General features: G+C 38.1%; 1 protein-coding gene across 7 annotated transcripts in view; it reads left to right on the top strand.

Annotated features, from left to right (window-relative positions):
• LOC117403709 (microtubule-associated serine/threonine-protein kinase 3-like) overlaps window positions 1–24,133 on the top strand; it is a 160,579-nt gene that overhangs the window by 86,815 nt on the left and 49,631 nt on the right. Inside the window, exon 1 of one of the 7 annotated variants that reach the window (XM_059006585.1) lies at window positions 6,552–7,304. The exons of the other annotated variants lie outside the window; for them this stretch is intronic. Within the exon in view, the coding sequence (XP_058862568.1) occupies window positions 7,219–7,304 (86 nt within the window). The 5' untranslated portion in view covers window positions 6,552–7,218. Of the gene's footprint in view, window positions 1–6,551; window positions 7,305–24,133 lie in introns of those variants that run through there. 7 annotated transcript variants of the gene reach the window in all.

Raw genomic sequence — 24,133 nt, 5'->3', positions numbered from 1 at the left:
ACAATATTCTGCTCATACTTTCAAGAGCATTTTATAAAGTGTTGCTTCCTTCCTTTTTTCAATCGCTCTCTTTGTGTAGGCTGTAGCCTCTTTGACATTTTAAGTCTGTTGCAGAGGGAGCTAAACTATTTAAGATCTGCAGGGTTTCCATTTCAGTGCTGCATAAACTGCGCGTCAGAGGTGTAAATGTGTTGATAATCAGCACAGCATAATACAAATCACAAGCTTGGTTTCCTTTTTTTGTTTGCTGCAGCCTGCCTGTTCTGCTTCATAAGAATTGCACAATCGCTGGACCCAAACCGATTGAATTATTAATACCTTCAGTTTAAACATGCTATTGAGCCTTTTTCTTCCAGCGTGGTTGCATCACAGTATGACCGGAGTGCATTACAGCTCAGAGCCTTTGTTTTTCTACCACTCTGAGAAGAAAATAACTTTAAGTATCTGTCATCGAGTGAGAATTCTGTTTCTTTTTTTCTGAATGTCCAGAATGGAGTGACATACGGTAATTGCATCATCTTTGCAATGAATGGATTCCAAACACTATAGGTGTGTGTGTGTGTGTGTAATATATATATATATATATATATATATATATATATATATATATATATATATATATATATATATAATTACACACACGCATATATACATATACAGTGCCTTGCAAAAGTATCCAGACCCCTGACCAATTCTCTCATATTACTGAATTACAAATGGTACATTGAAATTTCGTTCTGTTTGATATTTTATTTTAAAACACTGAAACTCAAAATCAATTATTGTAAGGTGACATTGGTTTTATGTTGGGAAATATTTTTAAGAAAAATAAAAAACTGAAATACCTTGCTTGCATAAATATTCAACCCCTGTGCTGTGGAAGCTCCTAGTTTACACCGATTGAAAGAAATTGCCCTAACGAGGACACAATTACCTTACCATTGGCCTCCACCTGTGAACCATTAAAGCTGCTGTCACATTTTCTGGATAAAAACCCCACTGTTGAAGGATCATTGGTCAGGCTGTGAATCTGAAGGAAAATGAAGACCAAAGAGCATTCTACAGAAGTTAGAGATAAAGTAATACAAATGCATAGATTAGGGAAAGGGTACAAAATAATATCCAAGTGTTTGGATATCCCAGTGAGCACAGTTGGATCAATAATCAGGAAGTGGAAGCTGCATCACACCACCCAGGCACTGCCAAGAAAAGGCCGTCCCTCAAAATTCAGCGCACAAACAAGAAGGAGACTTGTGAGAGAAGCCACAGAGAGACCAACAATCACTTTGAAGGAGCTACAGAGTTCAGTGGCTGGGAGTGGAGTAATGGTGCACCAGTCAACCATATCAAGAGCTCTGCATAACACTGGCCTGTATGGTAGGATGGCAAGAAAAGAAGCCGTTACTCAAAAAGTACCATCTGAAAGCACGTCTGGAGCATGAGAGTGACCCAGCTGCGATGTGGGAAAAGGTTTTGTGGTCAGATGAGACCAAGATAGAGCTTTTTGGCCAAAACTCAAAGCGTTATGTGTGGCGCAAACCTAACACTGCCCATGCCTCAAGACACACCATCCCTACAGTGAAGTATGGTGGTGGCAGCATCATGCTGTGGGGATGCTTTTCATCAGCAGGGACTGGGCATCTTGTTAAAATTGAAGGAAGAATGGATGGAGCAAAATACAAGGAAATACTGCAAGAGAACCTGCTTCAGTCTGCTAAAAAACTGAAGCTTGGGAGGAAATTCACCTTTCAGCAGGACAATGATCCCAAGCACAAGGCCAAAGCAACATGGGAGTGGCCCAAGAACAAAAAGGTGAATGTCCTACAGTGGCCCAGTCAAAGTCCTGATCTCAATCCCTTTGAAAATTGCGGTCCACAAGCGTCGTCCAACCAACCTGAACAACCTGGAGCAAATCTGCCAAGAAGAATGGGCCAAAATCACTCCGACACTGTGTGCAAAGCTGGTACATACTTACCCCAAAAGACTTAAAGCTGTTATTGCAGCAAAAAGTGGCTCTACCAAATATTAACCCTTTGCGGTCCATTGTCGGACCTGGTCCGACATTGCAATTATTCCTATCCGGTCCATTGTCGGACCCTGTCCGACATCATCAAAAAAATGCAAAAAACTGGTTTCTAGTCGTTTTTTTCTCCGGAAAAAGCTGAGAAAACCATTCAATGGCCGAGTGGGAGTGACAGGAGCCGAGACAAGCCGATTTAAAAAAAAACAAAGGCGTATCTCATGAATAGTCATACCTGCCCCTGGGATCAGATAGGGGCGGCCATAAGGAAACAAGCTGCCTGTTACTGAATCGGCGCACAGAGACTATCACAGACATTTGCAGAGCTTTTTTGAGATGTTATAGTAATAAAATAATGACTTGGATTGCATTATTGAGGAGTTTGGTGATAAAACGAGTGATCAGGAGAGGATTGATCGGTATGTACGACTATTATTATTATTATTATTATTATTATTATTATTATTATTATTATTATTATTATTATTATTATTATTTATTATTTCTTAGCATATGTGAAAGCTATAGTGAAAGAAAGGGTGGGGCGGGGCTGGAGATGCCTAGTGCGTGCTTTGTTGATATGCAGGGCCTTTTAAACCCGTTTGACTGTGAAAAAAAAATACTTTTAAACAGCGCGTCTAAAATTAACTGCGTGTGAAAATAAATTGGACCTGACGCGCACTTAATAAATGGACTGCAAAGGGTTAATGTGTGCAAGCAAGATATTTCAGTTTTTTATTTTTCTAAAAAATATTTCCCAACATAAAACCAATGTTACCTTACAATAATTGATTTTGAGTATCAGTGTTTTAAAATAAAATATCAAACAACGAAATTTCAATGTACCATTTGTAATTCAGTAATATGAGGGAATTGGCCAGGGGTCTGAATACTTTTGCAAGGCACTGTGTGTGTGTGTGTGTGTGTGTGTGTGTGTGTGTGTGTGTGTGTGTGTGTATGTGTGTGTGTGTGTATGTATGTATATATAATATATATATATATATATATATATATATGGTCTGAGCACACACTTAAACTCAGGGGAGACGTTTAAGGAGGGCAGAGATGTTTTAAACTCCTGCAAGTGGTTTTGTTCGTGCACAGGGTGTGCTATATGTCCAGACAACTTTTAATAATCAAGAAAATCATACTTATTTAATTAAAAGTTAACGAATCAGAGCAGTAGTAGTGCCCTTTTGGTTTATTAAATGCTTTAAAAAGTGGATTGGTTGGTTGCGCAGACTGCCCAAGTAATAAGCAATCTGGGCGATCCAGTGCTTTTACAGGTTTAACCCTTTGCAGTCCATTTATTAAGTGCGCGTCAGGCACGTCAGGTCTAATTTATTTTCACACGTGCAGTAAATTTTAGACGTGCTGTTTAAAAGTATTTTTTTCCACAGTCAAACGGGTTTAAATGGCCCTGCATATCAACAAAGCACTCGCTAGGCATCTCCAGCCCCGCCCCACCCTTTCGTTCGCTATCGCTTTCACCTATGTAAGAAATAAATAATAATAAAAATAATAGTTGTACATACCGATCATTCATCTCCTGATCACTCGTTTTATCACCAAACTCCTCAATAATGCGTTCCAAGTCATTATTTTATTACTATAACATCTGAAAAAAGCTCTGCAAATGTCCATGATAGTCTCTGTGCGCTGACGCACTCAGCTAGCTTGTTTACTATGACCGCCCCGTTATCTGATACCAGGCCATGTATGACTATTCACGAGATACGCCTTTATTTATTTATTTTTTTTCGACTTGTCTCGGCTGCTGTCGCTCCCACTCGGCAATTGAATGGTTTTCTCGGCTTTTTCCGAAGAAAAAACGACTAGAAACCCGTTTTTTGCGTTGCTATAATGATGTTGGACCCAGTGCGACAAAGGACCTGAGAGGAATAATTGCAATGTCGGACCCACTCCGACAATGGACCGCAAAGGGTTAACGGCATTAGTACTTCAGTACAGTAAAACAGATATGGTTATTAGAACATAAGAAAGTTTACAAACGAGAGGAGGCCATTCAGCCCATCTTGCTAGTTTTGGTTGTTAGTAGCTTATTGATCCCAGAATCTCATCAAGCACCTTCTTGAAGGATCCCAGGGTGTCAGCTTCAACAACATTACTGGGGAGTTGGTTCCATACCCTCACAATTCTCTGTGTAAAAAAGTGCCTCCTATTTTCTGTTCTGAATGCCCCTTTAAATAATCTCCATTTGTGACCCCTAGTCCTTATTTATTTTTTCAGGTCAAAAAAGTCCCATGGGTCGACATTGTCTATATCTTTTAGGATTTTCAATGCTTGAATCAGATCATCGCATAGTAGAGCTGTTATATGTATTTAATACCTAGGAAGGGGGTTGTTGTTGTTATTTATTATTATGTAAATTAATAATAATAATGTAATGTGTACGAGAATTTTGAGTCGGCATTACTGTGCAGTTAAAGCAGCTGCAACAGAAACTCTGTGCTGTTCTGTCAGGATCTCTCACTATCTGGATCAGATTCCCAGGAATCTGAATCCTTCCTTTCAGTTTCAGTAGGGCGTATTTGGCGCTTTGTGATTGGCTCAAATTCATACAGAAAGTTTTTACCAATAGATTTCTAGCTCTTCAGAGTCACTTAGTTCCAATGCTCTTGTGAGTTTTGCCATCTTTGTTTGTCGAGCGCTCCAACCAGTGATGTCACAGGAAAATGGCGGTGTCAAAATGGTGGAACACATGTGCTGGTTGCCGTAGTTTTAAAAGTTTTTTATTGTGTTATAAGATAAACACAAGGGTGTTTTGATTGGGAAATGTTACATTTAGCACTTGATTTAATAATTTCCAGCCATTTCCTTTCCCTTTTAAATGACTGAAGTGATAATTGAACTTGAAAAGATTGCAGTGTGTGCTAGTGAGAGAAAGCTGTCCTAGTTCTGTACTGTCCCTGTTACTGTAACCACCGGCCTTCTATAGACTCATATTAAATGCACAGCATGAGCCTTTATAATCCATTTAAAAAATCTACTTCCTATTTTGAACATGTTTGAACACACATCCTTCCGCCAAAAAATAGTTAATAGCCTTGCTCTGATTTAAAGAAGGCTGTGTACAATATTTTGAATAGATACATTATTACTGGTTTAGCTGTTCATTGGCATTTTTTAAGGCTCTGTTTAAATTGAGGTCTGGGGTTGCCTGAGAACTTGTAAATTTCATATTTAATAATTATTCCAAAAAATCAGTGTATTGCCTACAATTTTTTGTTTACCAATCTTACTAACATATTTGTATATACAGTAGGACCATTGGAAGCGGTTCTGTACTTCTCAAATGTTTAACAATAAAATAAAATCAGTGTTCCTAACAAGGATTCATTTTTCATGTTGGTGACCAAGACTGACAACTGTGTTTCCAGTTTCTGGGTAGCCTAGCAATCAACAAACCTTTTTAAGGCATAGGGTTGGGTACAGGCCCAGCTGTATCTTCCTTTCATTTTGGGTTATCGCCATGACTTGCTAAGAGGAATTTAAGCAGCTCTTCATTGGTAATTGAGATTGGAAAGGGCTAGGCATATTCATCTACTTCCAGTATGTGTCTAAACCAGTCACATGATTAAATTACTTTCACAGGACCTTCAACCAGTCATTTCAGTCCAGTGTGTTTGTTGACGCCTGTTGTCTGTATAAGCAAATGACACAGCGAGGTCTATTTTTATTTTTGGAAAATTCAGCCGACACCAGCATCTTAAAATGTATAAATCTTCTTAAAGAGCATCCCAGTGGTAGCAGAGTTTAAAGGGCTGTTGTATTTAGACCACCTGTGTATATAGACCCCATTCTCTATAAAGATACATTAATTTTTTGTTTGAGAGCCACTAATTCTTCATATCTAGGTTGGTTCCTTTTTAATGTTAATCCCCCATCCCCAAAGCAACTCAAGTTAATCAGAAAAATAAATTACCTGATGACCCAATTAGAAAGTTTTTGGTGCAAGGGAATTTTGCCACTTAAATATCCTTCAGTTAGACTTGAACACTTCGAGGCTCTAACAAATTAGAGCCATGTAACAAGGTAGAAGTAGAGTTCAGTATACCCACCATAACTGTAGCAGAAATTACTCGATAATGCAGCCTGCTGTTGATTGGAACACAACAGGAACATGGTTGTCAAGTAGCTTGTGCCTCTTTAGCTTGTTTCAGAGAAACAGCTTATTCATTATCTGGGAACCTCCAAAACAGCTGTTGAGTATTTTGAGTTAAATGCACAGCAGAATAGGAATAAGGTCCTGGCTGAGATCACTGTTTACAAATCACCTTCCCCTCTGGATTGTAAGCGTGTTGCTGCGTGCTCTTCTCTCTCTCAGGCTGTTTCTGCTGCAGTGTTTTGCTTAACAGCAGACAGGGCTTTGGAACAGATCATTTATTTGCTGCTTTAACAGCTTCAAACCTTTAAAATAAATAAATAAATAAATAAATATAAATAATAATAATAAAAAATAAAAATAAAAAAGGTACTCTTTTGCCTTATCTGTTGATAAACAAAGAGCAAGAGACAGAGTGGGAGATTAAAGGTAGTTTAAATACTGAGACTCCTGGAGCTTAGCTAGTTATCTAATTTGCTTAGGGAAGAGAGGTCGGGAGTATGCTATATTTTGTAAATCAGAATCCTGAGATGGCAGTGCGACACAACTTCATTTTTAAAAAAGGAAGGAGGGAAAGTTACAGGAGGAGGACCCAGCTTGCGTAAGATGCACAGGCTTAGTAACTGCCGGTGATGATGCATTGTTGCTTTCGGTTTCCACCCCCTACAAAGGATGCAAAGTGGTAGCTGCCTGTTAGATGATATGCAGTGTGTTTGGCTGAGGCAGTTACAGTGACACGGAGCATTTCATTATCAGAAGAACGAAGAGGGATAAAAAGTGGTTCAGCAATTGGTGTCGGTTCTCTCCCAGGGGTAGAGGTTGTTTGGGTCAAGCTAAAAAGAAGGGAAAATGTGTACAGGATCCTCTGGGAACTGACTGAGTAATTACAGGACCTTAAGGACACTGTGCCCCCTGGACATGCCGTGTGCTACAGCTGGCTGCAGATGAGTGTCGACAAATCAAGTTGTGCTTTGATTGCTCTGCAAGGAGCGCCGGTGGCACTCCACAGTTTAAATATCCCCCTGAATTAAACCTTTAACCTTAAAACCTGGGCTGTAATTAAATTTGGACCATGTCTGACTCAAGCTTTTGGACAGTTCTTTCTAACTTTTCCATGCCTCATTTCCTCACAAGATCAAGACTTCGCAGGTCTAAAAGGTATATATATATTTTTTTATAGGTAATACAATTGAATGGTAGTAAGTGATAGCCTTTTAAAAAAGGAGATCCTAATGGTATATTTAGTATTGGAACAGTCAGTATGTTTTAAAGGTTAGGTGTAGAATTGTAATAAAAGAATAAGGAAGCAATACTGTATGTTTAGGCGTGAATGGCTGGTTATTTAAAACCTATTATTATTGAGCAATAACACAATTCCAAGGAGGCTGCTTGTTAAATGTACTTCAGTAAACCTATTGAGGCAGCAATATCAGTTGGCAAACAAGCAAAGCCAGGTAGTCCTTATTCTCTTGGTTTTGTGCTGGCCCAATTGTTAACTTGCAGTTGACCCTGTTTACAGGGCAAACAAAGCTAAAGCTTTGGTTGTTTCTCTTGTTGTTTAAATTGTGTACAACTTTAAAAAAATGTATGATAAATGAGTTGCAGTCCTACAAAAATCATGTACCAACATGCTATGACGTGTTTATGAGTGTGGCCCTGCATCATGACCTATGGCAAGTGGCTAGACCTCCCTGTACCTCTACCAGCTGTTAAACTCAGAAAGGGCATCGCAAAAAATCCCATATAAGTATTAAAAAAATGAGGAAAAACCGCAAAGAAAGTGATTTCTATCATTTCTAATTGTTCTATTGAAAGACATTAAATTAAGTAGAGATTCAGCTTTGTAATAAAATAACATAATTATTACATATTTATTTATTTATTTATTTATTTATTTATTTATTTCTTAGTAGATGCCCTTATCCAAGGCGACTTACAATTGTTACATAATATCACAGTACAAAGTATTGCATTCTAAAATATTAATTACAAAATATCGTAATACAGATAAGAGCAGTTATGAAAGTACAGTAAGATCAAATTCAAGTAAGAGCAAAATAAAGAATACAGTAAATTATAAGTAAAAGCGAGTTTGATGAAGAGCAGTTAAAATTTATAGTAAGTAATTGCTTATATGAGTAAAGTCCAGTAAGAACACGCAGTAAGTATGATAAATGGATGAGAATGATTTCAAATAAGAGCAATTACAAAAAACATGAGTGGTTACCTATAAGAGTAAAATCAAATACAAGATACAGTAAGTAGTTAGGAGCAGTAGTTGAATGTGGCAAGTTATGGAGCAGTTCGTGCAATTGCAAGCTGATGCAAGTACTGGTACAATTGGGTGCCATATAGTTCAGTATGGTTGAGAGTTGTGGTGTTTACAGATGCTGTCTAAACAGGTTGTCTAAAGAGGCGCCAGAAGGTGGTCGGGGACTGAGCAGGTGGAGAAGGAGTGGGCTCTGGAGGAGGGGGAGCGGAGGGGGGGTACAGCCAGTCTGCCAGAGGTGGAGGAGCGGAGAGGGGTGCAGGGAGAAATGATAGCCTAGAGATAGGAGGGAGCTGAAAGGTCAACACCGCGATAGGAGAGTACATGCAAAAATGAATTTCATACTTTGACAAAAGTATTTGGGCAATCAACATATTTTGTATGAAACCCATTTATTGCTAATTATTGAAAATGATTATGATTGAAAACCAACACCTGATGATAATTTATAGAATAAATAAATACATAATCTACAAGTGCTGAAACATACATTTGAAATTTGTGATTAAAAAAGCAACAAAAATGGTTAAAACTAAAGAGTACAGCAACGATCTCAAAATGGCAGTGATAAACCTAAACGAAAATGGAGAAACTACTAGAAAAATAGCAAAAACCGAAAAGCACTGTGTGTGCTATTATTGACAAACACAGGAGAACAGGAACTACTACAGCTAGCTCCAGGTGTGGAAGACAAAGAAAAATTTCTGCAAAATCTGGAAGAATCATCATTTGAGTAGCCCGGCAAAATCCTTGGATTACTATAAAAAATTTGACACAAGAATTGAGAGAAGATGGCCAAAAAATTAACGAGCGAACAATTCAACGATACCTTAACAAGATGACTGTCCATGGGCGAAGATCATGATGCAAACCTTTGTGAAAAACAATACACAAAAGAAAGCGATTTGGAGTTTTCTGTTGAATACTTGAAGATGCCTGATGATTTCTTAAACCAAATGTTATCGTCTGGCGAATCCAAAATATAGCATTTTTTCTTGAAGAAAGCAACAATGTGTTTGGAGGAAGAGAGGAGAGGAATTCAAAGAAGTTTATTATGCCCAGTATTAAACATGGTGGACGTTGTGTGATGGCATAGGCTTGTTTTTCCTTTGTATTGTAGAAGGATCAATGAACGCTGCAAAATGTCAAGACATTTGTTACCCTGTGCTAGAAGGCTTATTGGATGTAAGTTTATATTCCAGCAAGATAATGACCAGAAGCATTCTGCAAAGTCTACACAGGAGTTTCTGAAAAAAGGAAGATTACAGTTATGGATTGGCCATCTCAGTCCCCAGACTTGAATCTCATCAAGATGTTGTGGATTGACTTGAAGGCTACTGTTGCAAAAAGGAAACCAAAGTCGATTGCAGAACTCCAAGTGATCAAAGAACTCAACTGTGTTGAAGAATGGGCGAAAATATCTCCGAAAAAATACAAAAAACGACTACAGTGCAAAGATATCATGGTGAACCTTTATAAGGGACAGTACTGTAGCTGCTCTGTGAAAGTCAACTAACATATTGTATCAAAAATAGACAAAAGGAGTCATTCTTTGGGCCCTTTTTAAAGTTTGTTACCTAATTATTATTTATTTCTTAGCAGATGCCCTTATCCAGGGTGACTTGCAATTGTTACAAGATATCACATTATTTTTACATACAATTACCTATTTATACAGTTGGGTTTTTGCTGGAGCAATCTAGGTAAAGTACCTTGCTCAAGGGTACAGCAGCAGTGTCCCCACTTGGGATTGAACCCACGACCCTCCGGTCAAGAGTCCAGAGCCCTACCCACTACTCCACACTGCTGCCCACTGCTAAAGTTATCATACAGTGCATTATTTTCTCCTTGTTATATTTTTTTTATGTATTAGGCACATATGTGTCTTCTAGAACCACTTTTACACAAAACCTAATACAGGACAGACATTAAAGCAGACCTTGTTGACATTCTAAGCTGTTTATTCTAGTCTGCCGAAAAGTTTTTAACTGTAGGGGTGAAAGTGTTGTCCCCCTCATAACCTGCCTGCCACTATGTCAGTTTGTGAGACGAATGAGTACTGTGTGATCTACTGCATCTACATGCAACGTATGTACAATTAAAAACAAAATATGCATGTGAATATCATTGTAAAGGTCAAACAAAACAAAACAAAAAAAACAATTGTGTGGGACTCTACATTGTTATTACGGAAACCAGTGACACATTGTTAATGTTATTGGAGTCAGATAATCCAAATGATTTGTGTGAGAATGTGTACAGTAAACAGTTTCCTCACTGTAAGTTGTATTTCATTTTACTGTTATCTTTGCATTCCATTATTCTGTGGAACTGTCTTTGCAATTTGACAGCATCATCACTTGTGGTTATCCTACCTTTATTAAGGGAGCTGCTGTATGACACAGGAATGATTAACTGCAGTGCAGATCCTTAACAGCTGTCTGAAATATGAATGGCAATGATGACAATGAAGGTCAGAAGCTTTATAAGGCAAGATGACTGCTAACTATACAGTATATAGTGTCTCCCAGGTATTTTGATGTGCAACGTAGACAGTTAGTAACACTGGCTGAATAGATATATTGTCATTGTGGATGAATTGCTGCATGCCATCCTTTCCATATTTGGCACATTGACATGACAGTAGAATTATGTGTACTAGTAAATGGGTTGTATCATTTATCATGTTTGCCCAAGGCGATTTTTTTTTAATTTATTTTTTTAGTAATTTTCTATTTTTAAACTTCTTTTTTCTGTCCAATTTAGGATTCCTTCTTTCTTCAGGATCCTTCATGCAAATGGCATGAGAGTTACCCTAGTTTTACAATGTGTGAAACGTCACTTCGTATGGACTGATTTGCCTTCACAGGGCTGTTTTTTTCCTGAATTGTACTGCATTATTGACGAACCTCTGGTGAGAGTTTTAGCAGGAGCAGCTGTGGTCAATGGGCTGATGTATCTGGGTGCCTTTTACAAGTTGCTGATTTCAAGCATTTTTTTTCTCCACTGTGTGAAAGATTTCAAATGTGGATGTTTCGAGGAGGAAACGGTGAACTGCAGACCTTACATATTTCATGCATGCTTACCATTTCCTCTCGTTTTACATTCAAGTCTTAAAATAATTGTATTTGTTATAGGACTGCTACTGTACCTTGAAATGTGAATGGCTATGAGCTGGAAGCAAAGTGCTAAAATGCCTGAATTCTATAAAAGTGACTGGTACAGTAGATTACTTTTAATAGGCTTAATCCCAGGCAGGGATTTGGTTTATAAATAGACTTCTTTAAATTTCATCCTCTTTGATGCAATGCGCATAAACCGGATATTATCTGGTAGCGATGGATGTTTTATGGATATTGAGTCTGGTGGCTGGGCTGGGCTGCGCTGCCCTACTTTACAACATAGCCACAGAGGAACTGTATTTCATATCTGGATTTTTAACACATTTTTGATGTGGCCTTTACTCGTCAAGGTCATGTTGTTATGCCAGCTCATGTGGTGTGTACTGTACCTCCCTGTGTAAACAGGGCTGAGGAGGTTAACCACTGTGTGACATGTGTATTAATGACAAGGACGCACAAGCCTTTTACTTTGCCCTTTTGTTGCTTGTCATTTGTTAAACAGAGCCTATTTTAATATGACCTTATAACAGCATGATTTCATGTCATTTTAACCAAACCATGCCACTAGCTCCCTGGTCACATTTTCATGTACCGTAGCTAAACTAAAGGATTAGGTTTAAAGGGTTGGGATAAAATTGTGATTTTAAGGTTAGAAATAGTTTTATGTGTAGATACTGGAAGTGTGGATATTCCTGGAGCATTGGCCTCAAAAACGATAACACACCTGTCAAACAGCCACAACACAGAACCTTTGCATTCACCTGTAATGCTGCTCTCTGCTAGCAAATACATAAAGTATTTTTGTCAAGGCTGTTGTTAATGCATATGTACATAAGGGTGTTAATAGTTTGGAGTTTAGCCATGTGTTAAATGTTTAGAATGTTCCCTAAATGTTTAACTGTTCGCCTCAGAGGTGTTCATCTTGGTGTTTTTACATAGTTGTAAATGTGCAGTGTAGGGCAATTTTTCATATTCAATATTCCGTCACAGTTTTTTCCCCATATACAATGAAATACTGTACACACAAACTTTTAAACACAAATGCATGTTGCAGTAATTTAGCAAAAGGGATGGAGGGCTTATTATGATGGCTTTTCTAGTAAGTTACATTCCCAATGTGTAAACCATTTAAGCACGTTTTAATACTAAAGTTTAAATGCTTAGGAAATGAAACACCAAATGCATTAACACCCCTAATACTTACACCAAACTAAACCTTAGTGACCTTCAGGACTCAAGTCCTGCAGAAAAAAAAAAAAAAAAAACGGTCATGAATGCCACTTAATTGATCCCCATGAGTGGCATCCTAACATTTCTGTTTGTTTTTAGCCTTGAACTATCCACAGTATTGTATAAGATGATGCCAACCATTGCGTACACACACAGGTTGACATACCTCACAAGAAATCTCCAGTGGTCAAAAAATATATAATGATATCAAAAAGACATTGTGACAGGGTAGCATCACGACCCAGGCTGGTTACTGGCAAGAATTGGACCCAGAGACAGAAAGCTGTATTGTTTATGTTTTTTAGTTTTTTTTTTTAAATGTAGTAGTCGCCAATTTTAGTTTTTTGTTATTTTCTCCCCAATTTAATAGTGTCCAATTATTTTCTTTAGCTCAGCTCACCGCTACCACCCCTGCACTGACTCGGGAGGGGCGAAGATGAACACACCTCCGAAGCATGTGCTGTTAGCCTCCTGCTTTTTTACACACTACAGACTACCCATGCAGCCACCCAGAGCTACAGTGTTGGAGGACAACGCAGCCCTGGGCAGCTTATAAGCAAGCCCGCAGGCGCCCGGGCCAGACCACAGGGGTTGCTGGTGTGTGGTGAGCCGAGGACACCCTGGCCGACCTAACCCTCCCTCCCCCCATGCGGTGCTTGACCAATTGTGTGCCGCCCCCTGGGAGCTTCCGTCCACGGTCGGCAAACGAATAGCCTGGACTCGTACTCGCGACGTCCAGACTATAGGACACATCCTGCACTCCACGCGAGAAAGCTGCAGTTTTAGCGCTGTTGCACACTTTATTAAACAAATAACCCCAAAACAAACAAACAGGGCACGAGGGCCAGAATAAAAGGTTTAACAAAAGACTAAACAAACCAATTCACAACTTGCATCACAAACACACAGCTTCTGCCCTGCCACAGACATAATGGCAATTATATTGATAGGACAAAGGGTCCTCAATTGAAATCACACGATCTGAGGAGGCCAAATTAACCTCCCTGTTCCCTAACTATACTTGTCACTGAAACCACTATTGTTTAATAGTCTCAAGGGGGTGAGTGGTGTGACACTGTAGGAAAGCTATTTATTTATTTCTTAGTAGAAGCCCTTATCCAGGGCGACTTACAATTATTACAAGATATCACATTATTTTTACATACAATTACCCATTTATACAGTTGGGTTTTTACTGGAGCAATCTAGTTAAAGTACCTTGCTCACGGGTACAGCAGCAGTGTCCCCCACCTGGGATTGAACCCACAACCCTCCAGTCAAGAGTCCAGAGCCCTGACCACTACTCCACACTGCAAGCTAATTGATAAAACCGAAAAGCAATAGTTCTTCCCTTATCACGGTTTTCTAGCACTTGAAGGTCACTTTACAACATTGCAGATTTTATTTTAAAAGATTACTGCCTGTTAGTAGTCGACTGCTTTTACTCTCAGCTCCTGTAAACCTTATTCTAGGTGGCAGCTTTGAAAGCACCTTCTAGGTTTACTCATGAAATATTTAAGAGGTCTGACGATGAGTCTGTTGGCTACTGTATTTACCCTCCTACTGCATGTGAGGGATTGTGTTGGCTGAAGAAGTACTTGCTCAAGAATTACGTTTTTATGAAAAAGATATATATATATATATATTTTTTCTGTTGGAACATTTCAAGTTTTGTCAGGTCAACTGTAAGCCCATAACTTGTGTTATGAAATGTTTTCCATACCTCAAAAAGGCTGTATAGTATAAGAGTGGAGAATAAAAAAGACCAACAAAAGTTCAAGTTAACTTTCATTTTCCCGTTTCTCCAGTAAAGAATTGTTCAATTTTGCTGAAGTACATTTTAATGAACAGTATCTTCCCTTGGCCTATAATTGAAAATGCAGTTTATATACTACAATAGATTATCAACTACTTGTTTTTTGAGAAACTAAAACAGGCGAATAAACCAATATGATGAATATGTTGGATGAAAATAACACGTTGGTCCTGCAGTCACTTTCTTTATTTATCCCACTGTTTCTTATATTGGGACTATTGGTTCGGTTGCTACAGTGTTTACATGAAACAATGCATTTCAGTTTGCCTTTTACCTACAAAACAACATTAAATCATTTTTTCATGAGCAGTGAGGTTCGAAAAAGTTATAGCTTCTATTGCAGAAAGAGAAAGTTAATAGCGTTTTGTTGAAAAATAAAATGAATGAAATTCTCAGCCTATTAAAACTGGCGCAGCCAAGGTTTTAAACTGATGTGTACATTTTATAGTTTGAAATGGTGCCTAAAAAAAGCCACATACTGTACCAGTCGCTCACAAAAGTGTACAGTTTCAATGAGACAGTGACCACCATCACCAATGAACAGCTTTCTTCAGGTAATGTCTTTGTTAACATGAGCGATATTTGCAACTGCTAATACATTGACTGCATTGATTCCTAACAAGAAGACATGGGCAAGTTCATCCTGGGAATACAATTGAGTACAGAATATGTACTGTGTTGGATCAGGCATAGTAAAAGTACCTGCAGCATGTGTTTTTGATGTAATTTTTTTTTTTTTAAAGGGGTGTTCACAGTAATGTTTTTATGAATTACATTTTTAATTTAACTCAAGCTTCTGTAGACCCCATAATGCTGAAGCAGTCCATACATCATGCTGTGAATAACACACCCCTTATGCAAAATGACGTGCATGATAACTCCTGTGTCGGAGTGGTGTTTATAGCTCATCAGTAGTGATAAACTTAGAGTTCCTAACTGGAAGAACAAGTACACTACTATTTTAGCAGTATCTGGAGTTCTAACAATATATTAAATTGTATTGGTGAATTCTCAATATATTTGAGACTAAAACTGCAACCTTAATTGTTTTCAAATTCAGGTTCTTCTAGTTGCCAATGGAAACCTTTTGCTGATTAGCAAGCGTCATTGTAGAACATTGATTCTGCCCAGTGTGATTTGGGATTAAGCCCACCATAGGGATTACTGTGTTTGACTTCTGTTCTCCTGAAACCAGAAACTTCTCCACCAGCAATCTGTCACTGGTTTTTTAAAGTGAGATTATAAAGTCTGAAAAGGATGCCATTTGAATTTGTCTTGTGTCAGTACAAAGGGCAATCTGTCCTAAGGATACGTCCACCTAGCTCCCACACAATCCTCTGAATTACTGCAGGAAACTCTGTGTCTGTCAAGAATACTCAATCCTTTGTTTACTGTGACTTCCTATAGACATGCTGTTTGACCTTCCATCTTGCTTCTTAGTCACTTCTGTTGTGTTCTTGGAAAATAACATACACATTTATTTTTGAGAAGAATGCTGTTTAGCAGAGTTCTAGGATGTAAGTTTAATTTTGTTTCAGTAGTAGCAGGTGGGCAACAAATGTATCAAATGTATATCTATAATGGGAAGGAGAAGAAAATAAAGATTCTAAAAAATGTATTTATTGTGGCCAGTATTTTCTTAAAATACAACCCATTGTGGTTAGTTGTTAATGCAGTAGCTGTCTTACTTCAATTTGACTTCTTGTTGGCTGCACACATACTGTACGTGGTCTAAAAAGGGAGCATTGTTTGTTTTGACCAAACTAAAACATACCTGGCTTATTCCTTTGCATGCATAATGTGGTTTACTATGGGGCATTATTACATCTTTCTCTTTCATAAATGTGCTATGGACAAGAGGCCTGTCACAGATAGGCTTGGAGGCGACGTCAGGACAGGAAGACACACACAGTACGGCGAGGTAAAGCACCGTTGCACGTATTTAATAACAAATCAAATATTTTATACAAAACAAAAACTCAACGAAAACAAAAGACTTGATGGCCAAAACAAACAGACAAACACAGTCAAGAAGTATCGTGCTGCTGTGAAGCCAGCACGAGTAGCAGTTATTATTATATTAATTTATGTTCCTCCTCTGAACACAACACAACCCTGCATGAGATCCCTGCCTCTTTTATGCAGCGGCGCCTGGGCTCGATTTGCTTGTTAATCATTCAGTAGGGCCCAGGCACATTTTGCACGTAAACTGATTTGGCAGTGGAGGCAATTCATTCTTCCCTGCCAACCTAAAACACCCGTGTCCACATACATTTGAAACAATAATAACACAATACAAAATAATACAAACTAAAACCAAATACACACAGGGGCAGGGTGTCACAAGGCCCCACCTAAGAAATAATCTTTACCTACAGTTACACCACAGGAAATAGCTTCAAGAACTGGTCTTGATGTGTAGAAATATACTAGTAAAGTAACATACTGAATTGCTGCTTTTGAATGACCCCTTTTCTGTTGTTGTTGTTGTTTTTGTAACTGGTATGCTACAATGCTGCTGTTTTTGTTATTGTCTGAAGAAATTATCTGAAGTGCGTCAGCATGTTAGTACAGACCTCTGCTTGCAGTGCTTTCTGTTAGGACATAGTAGACCCACCAAGCCTGTTCTGTTTTTACCAGCACTATTAGTAAACTACTGTACAGTTTCTGACGTCATAAACGCAAGATCTGGTGCAGCAACTTGTTTCAGAGTGGGTGATTCAGCTGCAGGATTTGTGTAATGAATGAAGCACTTAAATACTGCGTAATTAATGCTGTAGGATGTTTTTTGTTTGTTGTTTTTTTTTCTTCTGTTAGAAACTACTCCTTGGACATTGTAATGCTTTATGTTTATCGAATTCTTAAAGTCCTCTTTTCCAGATACTGTACAGCGTCAAAGCAAGCTGCTTTTAATTTAGGCTACATATTTAAGTATGGTTTAAAACTCTGTCTTGTCCCAGTTTTGTGTCGTTTAGTTTTAAAATAAATACAAACTACAAAAAATGTAATGAAGATTATTTTGGCTGACCAGTTTCTTAGTCCTGTCCAATTGAGCGTGATTTAAATAAAAGAAAACACGAAAAGTGACTCTTTTAAGCATAGACAGAGAGTGGCATATTGTTTCCCAAGACAGCTGCTTGAATCGGGTTATAAAAATAATCTGGGCATCACATACAGTGTGGAGTGTGTCTTGCCAACAGTGGTTCCCTGTGTTAGTACGTTCAGATTTTCCATTGAGAGAACAATGTGTTCTACCTGTTCGGTTACTGATGGAACCAGGATGAGTCGGTGTGTCTTCAGTGAAGTGTAGGCAATGAATGAATTGCACAGTAGTCGCATAGTATTTTGGGCAACAGTTTATCTACCGTGGATAAATAAAAGGATTAGTTGTGGAACTATGAGCACACTCCTGTTCTTATTTGAGTTACTGTGGGATTTAGCAGAGAAACAGTTTATTTCACATCTGAAGCTATTTGGGGGCTGCAAAAAGGCATTTTGTTTGTGAGCAGGAATCTTCTCACTGGCAGATGTCATTTGAAGACTTGAATGAAAATAGTGTTGCACCAGAGCTGTGAAGGTGTCTGGAATATAGGCTCGTCACTCAGTGTGACAATCAATCTTTATTTTGAGAACATTAAGATCAAAATCACAAGGGCTCAGCAAAGTCACCTCTGCCTGATGCAGGGTCAAAACGAGAACCGCTCTGGAAAATTGTCAGCAACGTGATCGATTGCAGTTTCATTTGGGCAAATGTACGCTTTCCAATTTGTACCTGTACAACTCTGCTGTGTTTTGGAGATGAAAGGTGTATTGTACCAAGTTAAGTCCATGAAATATAACATTTTATTTGGCCTTTTTAATTGTTTTTCTAAATTGCCTCATGTATGACTCGCTGCATGGTTGGTATTTGTACTGTATGGTGTAGACCATTTTAAAGAGTGTTTAAAAAAAACAAAAAAAACATTTTCGTGCAGTATGTACAGGTACTGTATACATTTAGAAAGTATGAAAAATTATACTAAGAAAAATGTAGTTGCATGGTTTCACTTTTCACATACTGTGCAGTACATCATATATGCTTCAAATGCGACGTCTATAATGGTGACGTGGCTTATTTAACACTAGAACCGCCATGGCCTTTCATTTTGACAGTTTTTCACATTTAAATTACTGACTTATTTCCTAAATACATATTAAATACCCTGATAGCGTTTGAAAAAAATGTTATAATCCCCTCTACCTAGAAAATAATTTTTATATACAAGCCTGTTATCTCTACAGGACCTGACAGCCATCATTTCCTTCGTTTTGTACAAGGAATGCACGGGGGAAAATATCAGTAGGAGAGATGTCATCTTGAAGCCACAACGCTTCGGCAGAAACATTTCAGTCAGAAAACTGAAAAGCAGCAGGCTGCAGCAGCTCAGCCTGGATTCAGTGCTTCACTGAGTGACACACGCAAGAGAAAACATATGTTACTTTAGTTTTTACAGTTTTTTATGTACATATACCTGTTTACACACTAGTTTATTTTGAAATGTTTATTATAGTTTTTCATTTTTTGAAGTAGTGCCTTATATGTGGCAAGTTAGAAAATAAACCCTTTTATGTTTAATTATTCATTTAAATACGCCATTTCAGCTGTGCAGATGTTTGATATGATGTGCTTGAATAAAACTTTTGAGTTGTATTCGATAGTTTGTCTTTCATTTTAATATTGCTGTTGTTGTTTAAAATGCAACCGTCATAATGACTGCCGGTGGCGATTTTAGGCATGAGTATAACCGCGGCGGTTCTAGTGTTAACAAATAGAAATACAGACTTGCGTTTGCTACTTAAGGGAGGATTAAACCAAACGATAAAGCATCGCTGTTATGCCATGCGTTATTTCCTGTTACAGGGTGTAACAGAGGTGGCTTTGTGGTGACGTCCGACCAGGAAGAGAATCGACACACTGGATTGCGAGGTAAGCGCTGCTGCGCGTTTTATTAATGAATAAAAAGGTTGAACAAAACCAAACCACACAGTGGTACAAAATAAACGTCACAATGGCCAAAACAAAACAGACAACACACCGTGAACAATTATCGTGCTGGTTCAAAGCCTGCATGAATAGCAATGGTTTACTATCAGTACCTGTTCTTGCTTGTCTCTTTCCACGTCTGGACAACCCAACCTCGACCTCGATCAGCCAAAGCTGTGGGTTTATATAGATGTGACCGTCTCCAAATTAGCAGTAAATTAATTAATCTTGGAGACGGTCACATTCTAGCATGGATGGGGAATTTTAACCCCATAGAATTCCACTTCTGTTGTTGTTATTACCTTAATAGTGAGCAGGTAAAATGCAGTGTGCAATCAGAATTTAATGGGGAAATTAATTCTGGCAGGGGGACTGACACATACAGTGCCTTGCAAAAGTATTCAGACCCCTGACCAATTCTCTCATATTACTGAATTACAAATGGTACATTGAAATTTCGTTCTGTTTGATATTTTATTTTAAAACACTGAAACTCAAAATCAATTATTGTAAGGTGACATTGGTTTTATGTTGGGAAATATTTTTAAGAAAAATAAAAAACTGAAATATCGTTACTCAAAAAGTACCATCTGAAAGCACGTCTGGAGTTTGCCAGAAAGCATGAGAGTGACCCAGCTGCGATGTGGGAAAAGTTTTTGTGGTCAGATGAGACCAAGATAGAGCTTTTTGGCCAAAACGCAAAGCGCTTTGCGCTATGCCTCAAGACACTCCATCCCTACAGTGAAGTATAGTGGTGGCAGCATCATGCTGTGGGGATGCTTCTCATCAGCAGGGACTGGGCATTAAAATTGAAGGAAGAATGGATGGAGCAAAATACAGGGAAATACTGCAAGAGAACCTGCTTCAGTCCGCTAAAAAACTGAAGCTTGGGAGGAAATTCACCTTTCAGCAGGACAATGATCCCAAGCACAAGACCAAAGCAACATTGAACAAAAGAACAAGAACAAAAATGTGAATGTCCTACAGTGGCCCAGTCAAAGTCCTGATCTCAATCCCATTGAGAATCTGTGGCACTATTTGGAAATTGCGGTCCACAAGCGTCGTTCAACCAACCTGAACAACCTGGAGCAAATCTGCCAAGAAGAATGGGCCAAAATCACCCCGACACTGTGTGCAAAGCTGGTACATACTTACCCCAAAAGACTTAAAGCTGTTATTGCAGAGAAAGGTGGCTCTACCAAATATTAATGTATGGGGGTTGAATACTTATGCAAGCAAGATATTTTTCTTAAAAATATTTCCCAACATAAAACCAATGTCACCTTACAATAATTGATTTGGGTTTCAGTGTTTTAAAATAAAATATCAAACAGAACGAAATTTCAATGTACCATTTGTAATTCAGTAATATGAGAGAATTGGTCAGGGGTCTGAATACTTTTGCAAGGCACTGTGTATATATGTGTGTATATATATATATATATCTATATCTATAACTATATATCTATCTCTAGAACAGGTTGGAATCGTCAGCTGTGCTACACATAAGAGGTGGTGGAGGTCACCCACATAAAGCTAAAAGGGAATGTTATTTCTCAGATGACATGCCAGCATCAGGCTGAATGTATCAGTTTTCCAAATCAGTGGGTACCAGCTTTGTAGTAAGGGTAGCAGTTTGATACTGGCAGTGGCTGGAGAGTCCCCAGTCTGAATAGGCTTTTAATCCTTAGTAAATGATTCATTGACTTTTTCCCCTTTTATGGAGGTCTTGAATGGTCTGGCTTTATTGTGATTGTATGTCAAAAACAACTTTGAAATCTTTCCCTTTTGAAATAATGTACTGCTGTGACTGGGTTGTTGTTGTTATTAGAATTGTGCAGAATAGAGGATAATCAAACTAGAACTCTCATTATACAAGTCAATCTGTTTGGCTCGGACGATCGCAGTGTCTGACCAGATAGTGCTGATCACCAGTTACTGCTGGTCCTTCGGGACTCTGTAATGGAAGCCACAAGCCTGACGTGCCGAAACACAGCATTAGGTGCCAGTGCTGTGTGACCAGCCATTTATAGATTTTGAGGGGTTGCTTTAATTTCATAACAGGTGTATTATTGTAAGGCTGTTGGTTACACCAATAATAATTGTATATGGACACTAGCAAGCTTTTGCTATCTTTTAAATGTGTGCACTGTGCAGTCCGATCAGGTCCAATGTACTTTATTAAACCTAAGAGGATCTAGTTTGTGTATAGTAAGCATGCTATTAATTAAACTTGTGCTGCTATTCACAGACTCTGCCCTTCAGAACAAGTGCAGATTGTAACTCCTTGTCCGATGCTGCGATCATGTTGGTGGACAAGAATTTTTAGTTCCAAACATTCTTTTATAAATGTTATTAGTGGAATCCTTTTGTATAACTTAATTGTAAGTTCCTATTCCGATTCACCTGGGCACTTGAAGTGGCAGCTTTCAGTTCTGTTTAGTTCACTCACTGCAATGCAGTACAGAGGAAATGCAAAATATCACAGGCTGTTGAAAAGGATGGTTATACGGTAAGACATTATAGTTGTATATTATTATTATTATTATTATTATTATTATTATTATTATTATTATTATTATTATTATTATTATTTGCTTATTTAGCAGACGCCTTTTATCCAAGGCGACTTACAGAGACTAGGGTATGTGAACTATGCATCAGCTGCAGAGTCACTTACAACTACGTCTCACCCGAAAGATGGAGCACAAGGAGGTTAAGTGACTTGCTCAGGGTCACACAATGAGTTAGTAGCTGAGGTGGGATTTGAACCGGGGACCTCCTGGTTACAAGCCCATTTCTTTAACCACTGGTCCACACAGCCTCCTTAAGTGAACTAAACCGTTTCGAAGACATTAAAATGGTTATTTTGGGAGAAAATACTGTGAGGATGAACCAAACTGGTAGTTTATGTATTGCAGGAGTAAGTGATTATCATTTGACATGTTATGCAGTATATAGGAGTAGGATTCTTGTTTATATAATAATAAAGGGCCGGTCTAATCTTTGTAAGTCAGGCTTTGTCTGATTCACTTCTGTTACACGTAGAAGCACTATGCATGCTTTTCTTAGGTATTATTATTATTATTATTATTAATTATTATTATTACATACATTTATTCATATGTTCATTAATACATTGAAATAAATCAAATTATTTTATTATTTATTTCTTAGATGCCCTTATCCAGGGTGACTTACAGTCATAAACAAAAATACATTTCAAGAATAATTATACAGGATCCCTCTCTACTGTAAATGCAGCATCTCATTCAAAGTCAGCATCAAGGGCAGGGTTTACATGCACAAGTCATGACAGTTTTCCTCACGACGTGTTTGCCATACCATTTCAGGAAATGCATTGCTATGCAGTTCTTATTTGGCCGTACAGATTACTCAATTCATAGTCATTTAGGGGAGGGGACTTGTCCATGTCTGATTAGTAAGTAGGAAAAGAACGACTCTGAATATCGTGAGGAGAGCTTCATGCATTGCCATGAAGATAAAAACATTTAACAAGAAAAATGAATTCACATGTTGTCGCGCACATTCTGAATTACACCACGCATTAGCTACTTGTTTGTCTGGTTACCTTTCCAACACACACACACACACACACACAAATTATGTAACATATAATTCCTACTACCATAGAAAGCGGTGTATAAGTCACACTGGTTTATAAGTCGTCCCGTCCAGTCCCCCCCTTTTTTTGAGACAACAATTTCAGGAAAAACCCTATAGGTCACACTGGTGTATAAGTCGCTCCCCCCTTTTTTAGGACCCCCCAAAAATACCTAGAAAATAGACTTATACAAAGGTTGTTACAGTAAGTACATGTTTTACTACTTAGAATGTATATATCTGTGTGAGTGTGTGTGTGTTTGTGGAACATCTAAAAGTTAAATTTCATTAACACTAGAACCGCCTTTTACAATACATATTTTTATTTTGAATATAACCTACAATATTCTACTTTTTTATTTTTTATACAAGCCTATTGTTATCTCTACTGGACCTGGCAGCCATCAATTCCTTCATTTTGTACAAGGAATGCACCACAGCGCTTCAGCAGAAACATTTCAATCAGAAAACTGCAAAGCAGCAGGCTGCAGCAGCTCAACCTGGATTCTGTGCTGCGTGTGACATCATATGTAACTTTCATTTTAGATTAAAAACTACTTTTTGTTTTTACAGTTTTGTATGTACATTAACCTGTTTACACACCTGTTTCTTTTGAAATGTTTATTTTATTATAGTTTTTCATTTTTTGAAGTAGTGCTTCATATGTAACCCCTTTTTTTGTTTAATTGTCATTTAAATACAGCATTTTGGCTGTGCAGGTGTTCGATGTATGATGTGCTTGAATAAAACTTTTGAGTTGTATCCAATAGTTTGTCTTTCATTTTAATATTGACGTTGTTTAAAATGTACCGTGATACTGACTGTCGTTGGCGGTTGTATGTATGAGTGTTACCATGGTGGTTCTAGTGAGTAGGCCATAAATGTTTTGTATGGCCTTTCTGC

The sequence above is a fragment of the Acipenser ruthenus genome, chromosome 2 (genome assembly GCF_902713425.1).
Source record: "Acipenser ruthenus chromosome 2, fAciRut3.2 maternal haplotype, whole genome shotgun sequence".
NCBI classification, from domain to species: Eukaryota; Metazoa; Chordata; class Actinopteri; order Acipenseriformes; family Acipenseridae; genus Acipenser; species Acipenser ruthenus.
The sequence above is the reverse complement of the archived record's forward strand: the minus strand, read 5'-3'. Positions and strand labels throughout refer to the sequence as shown.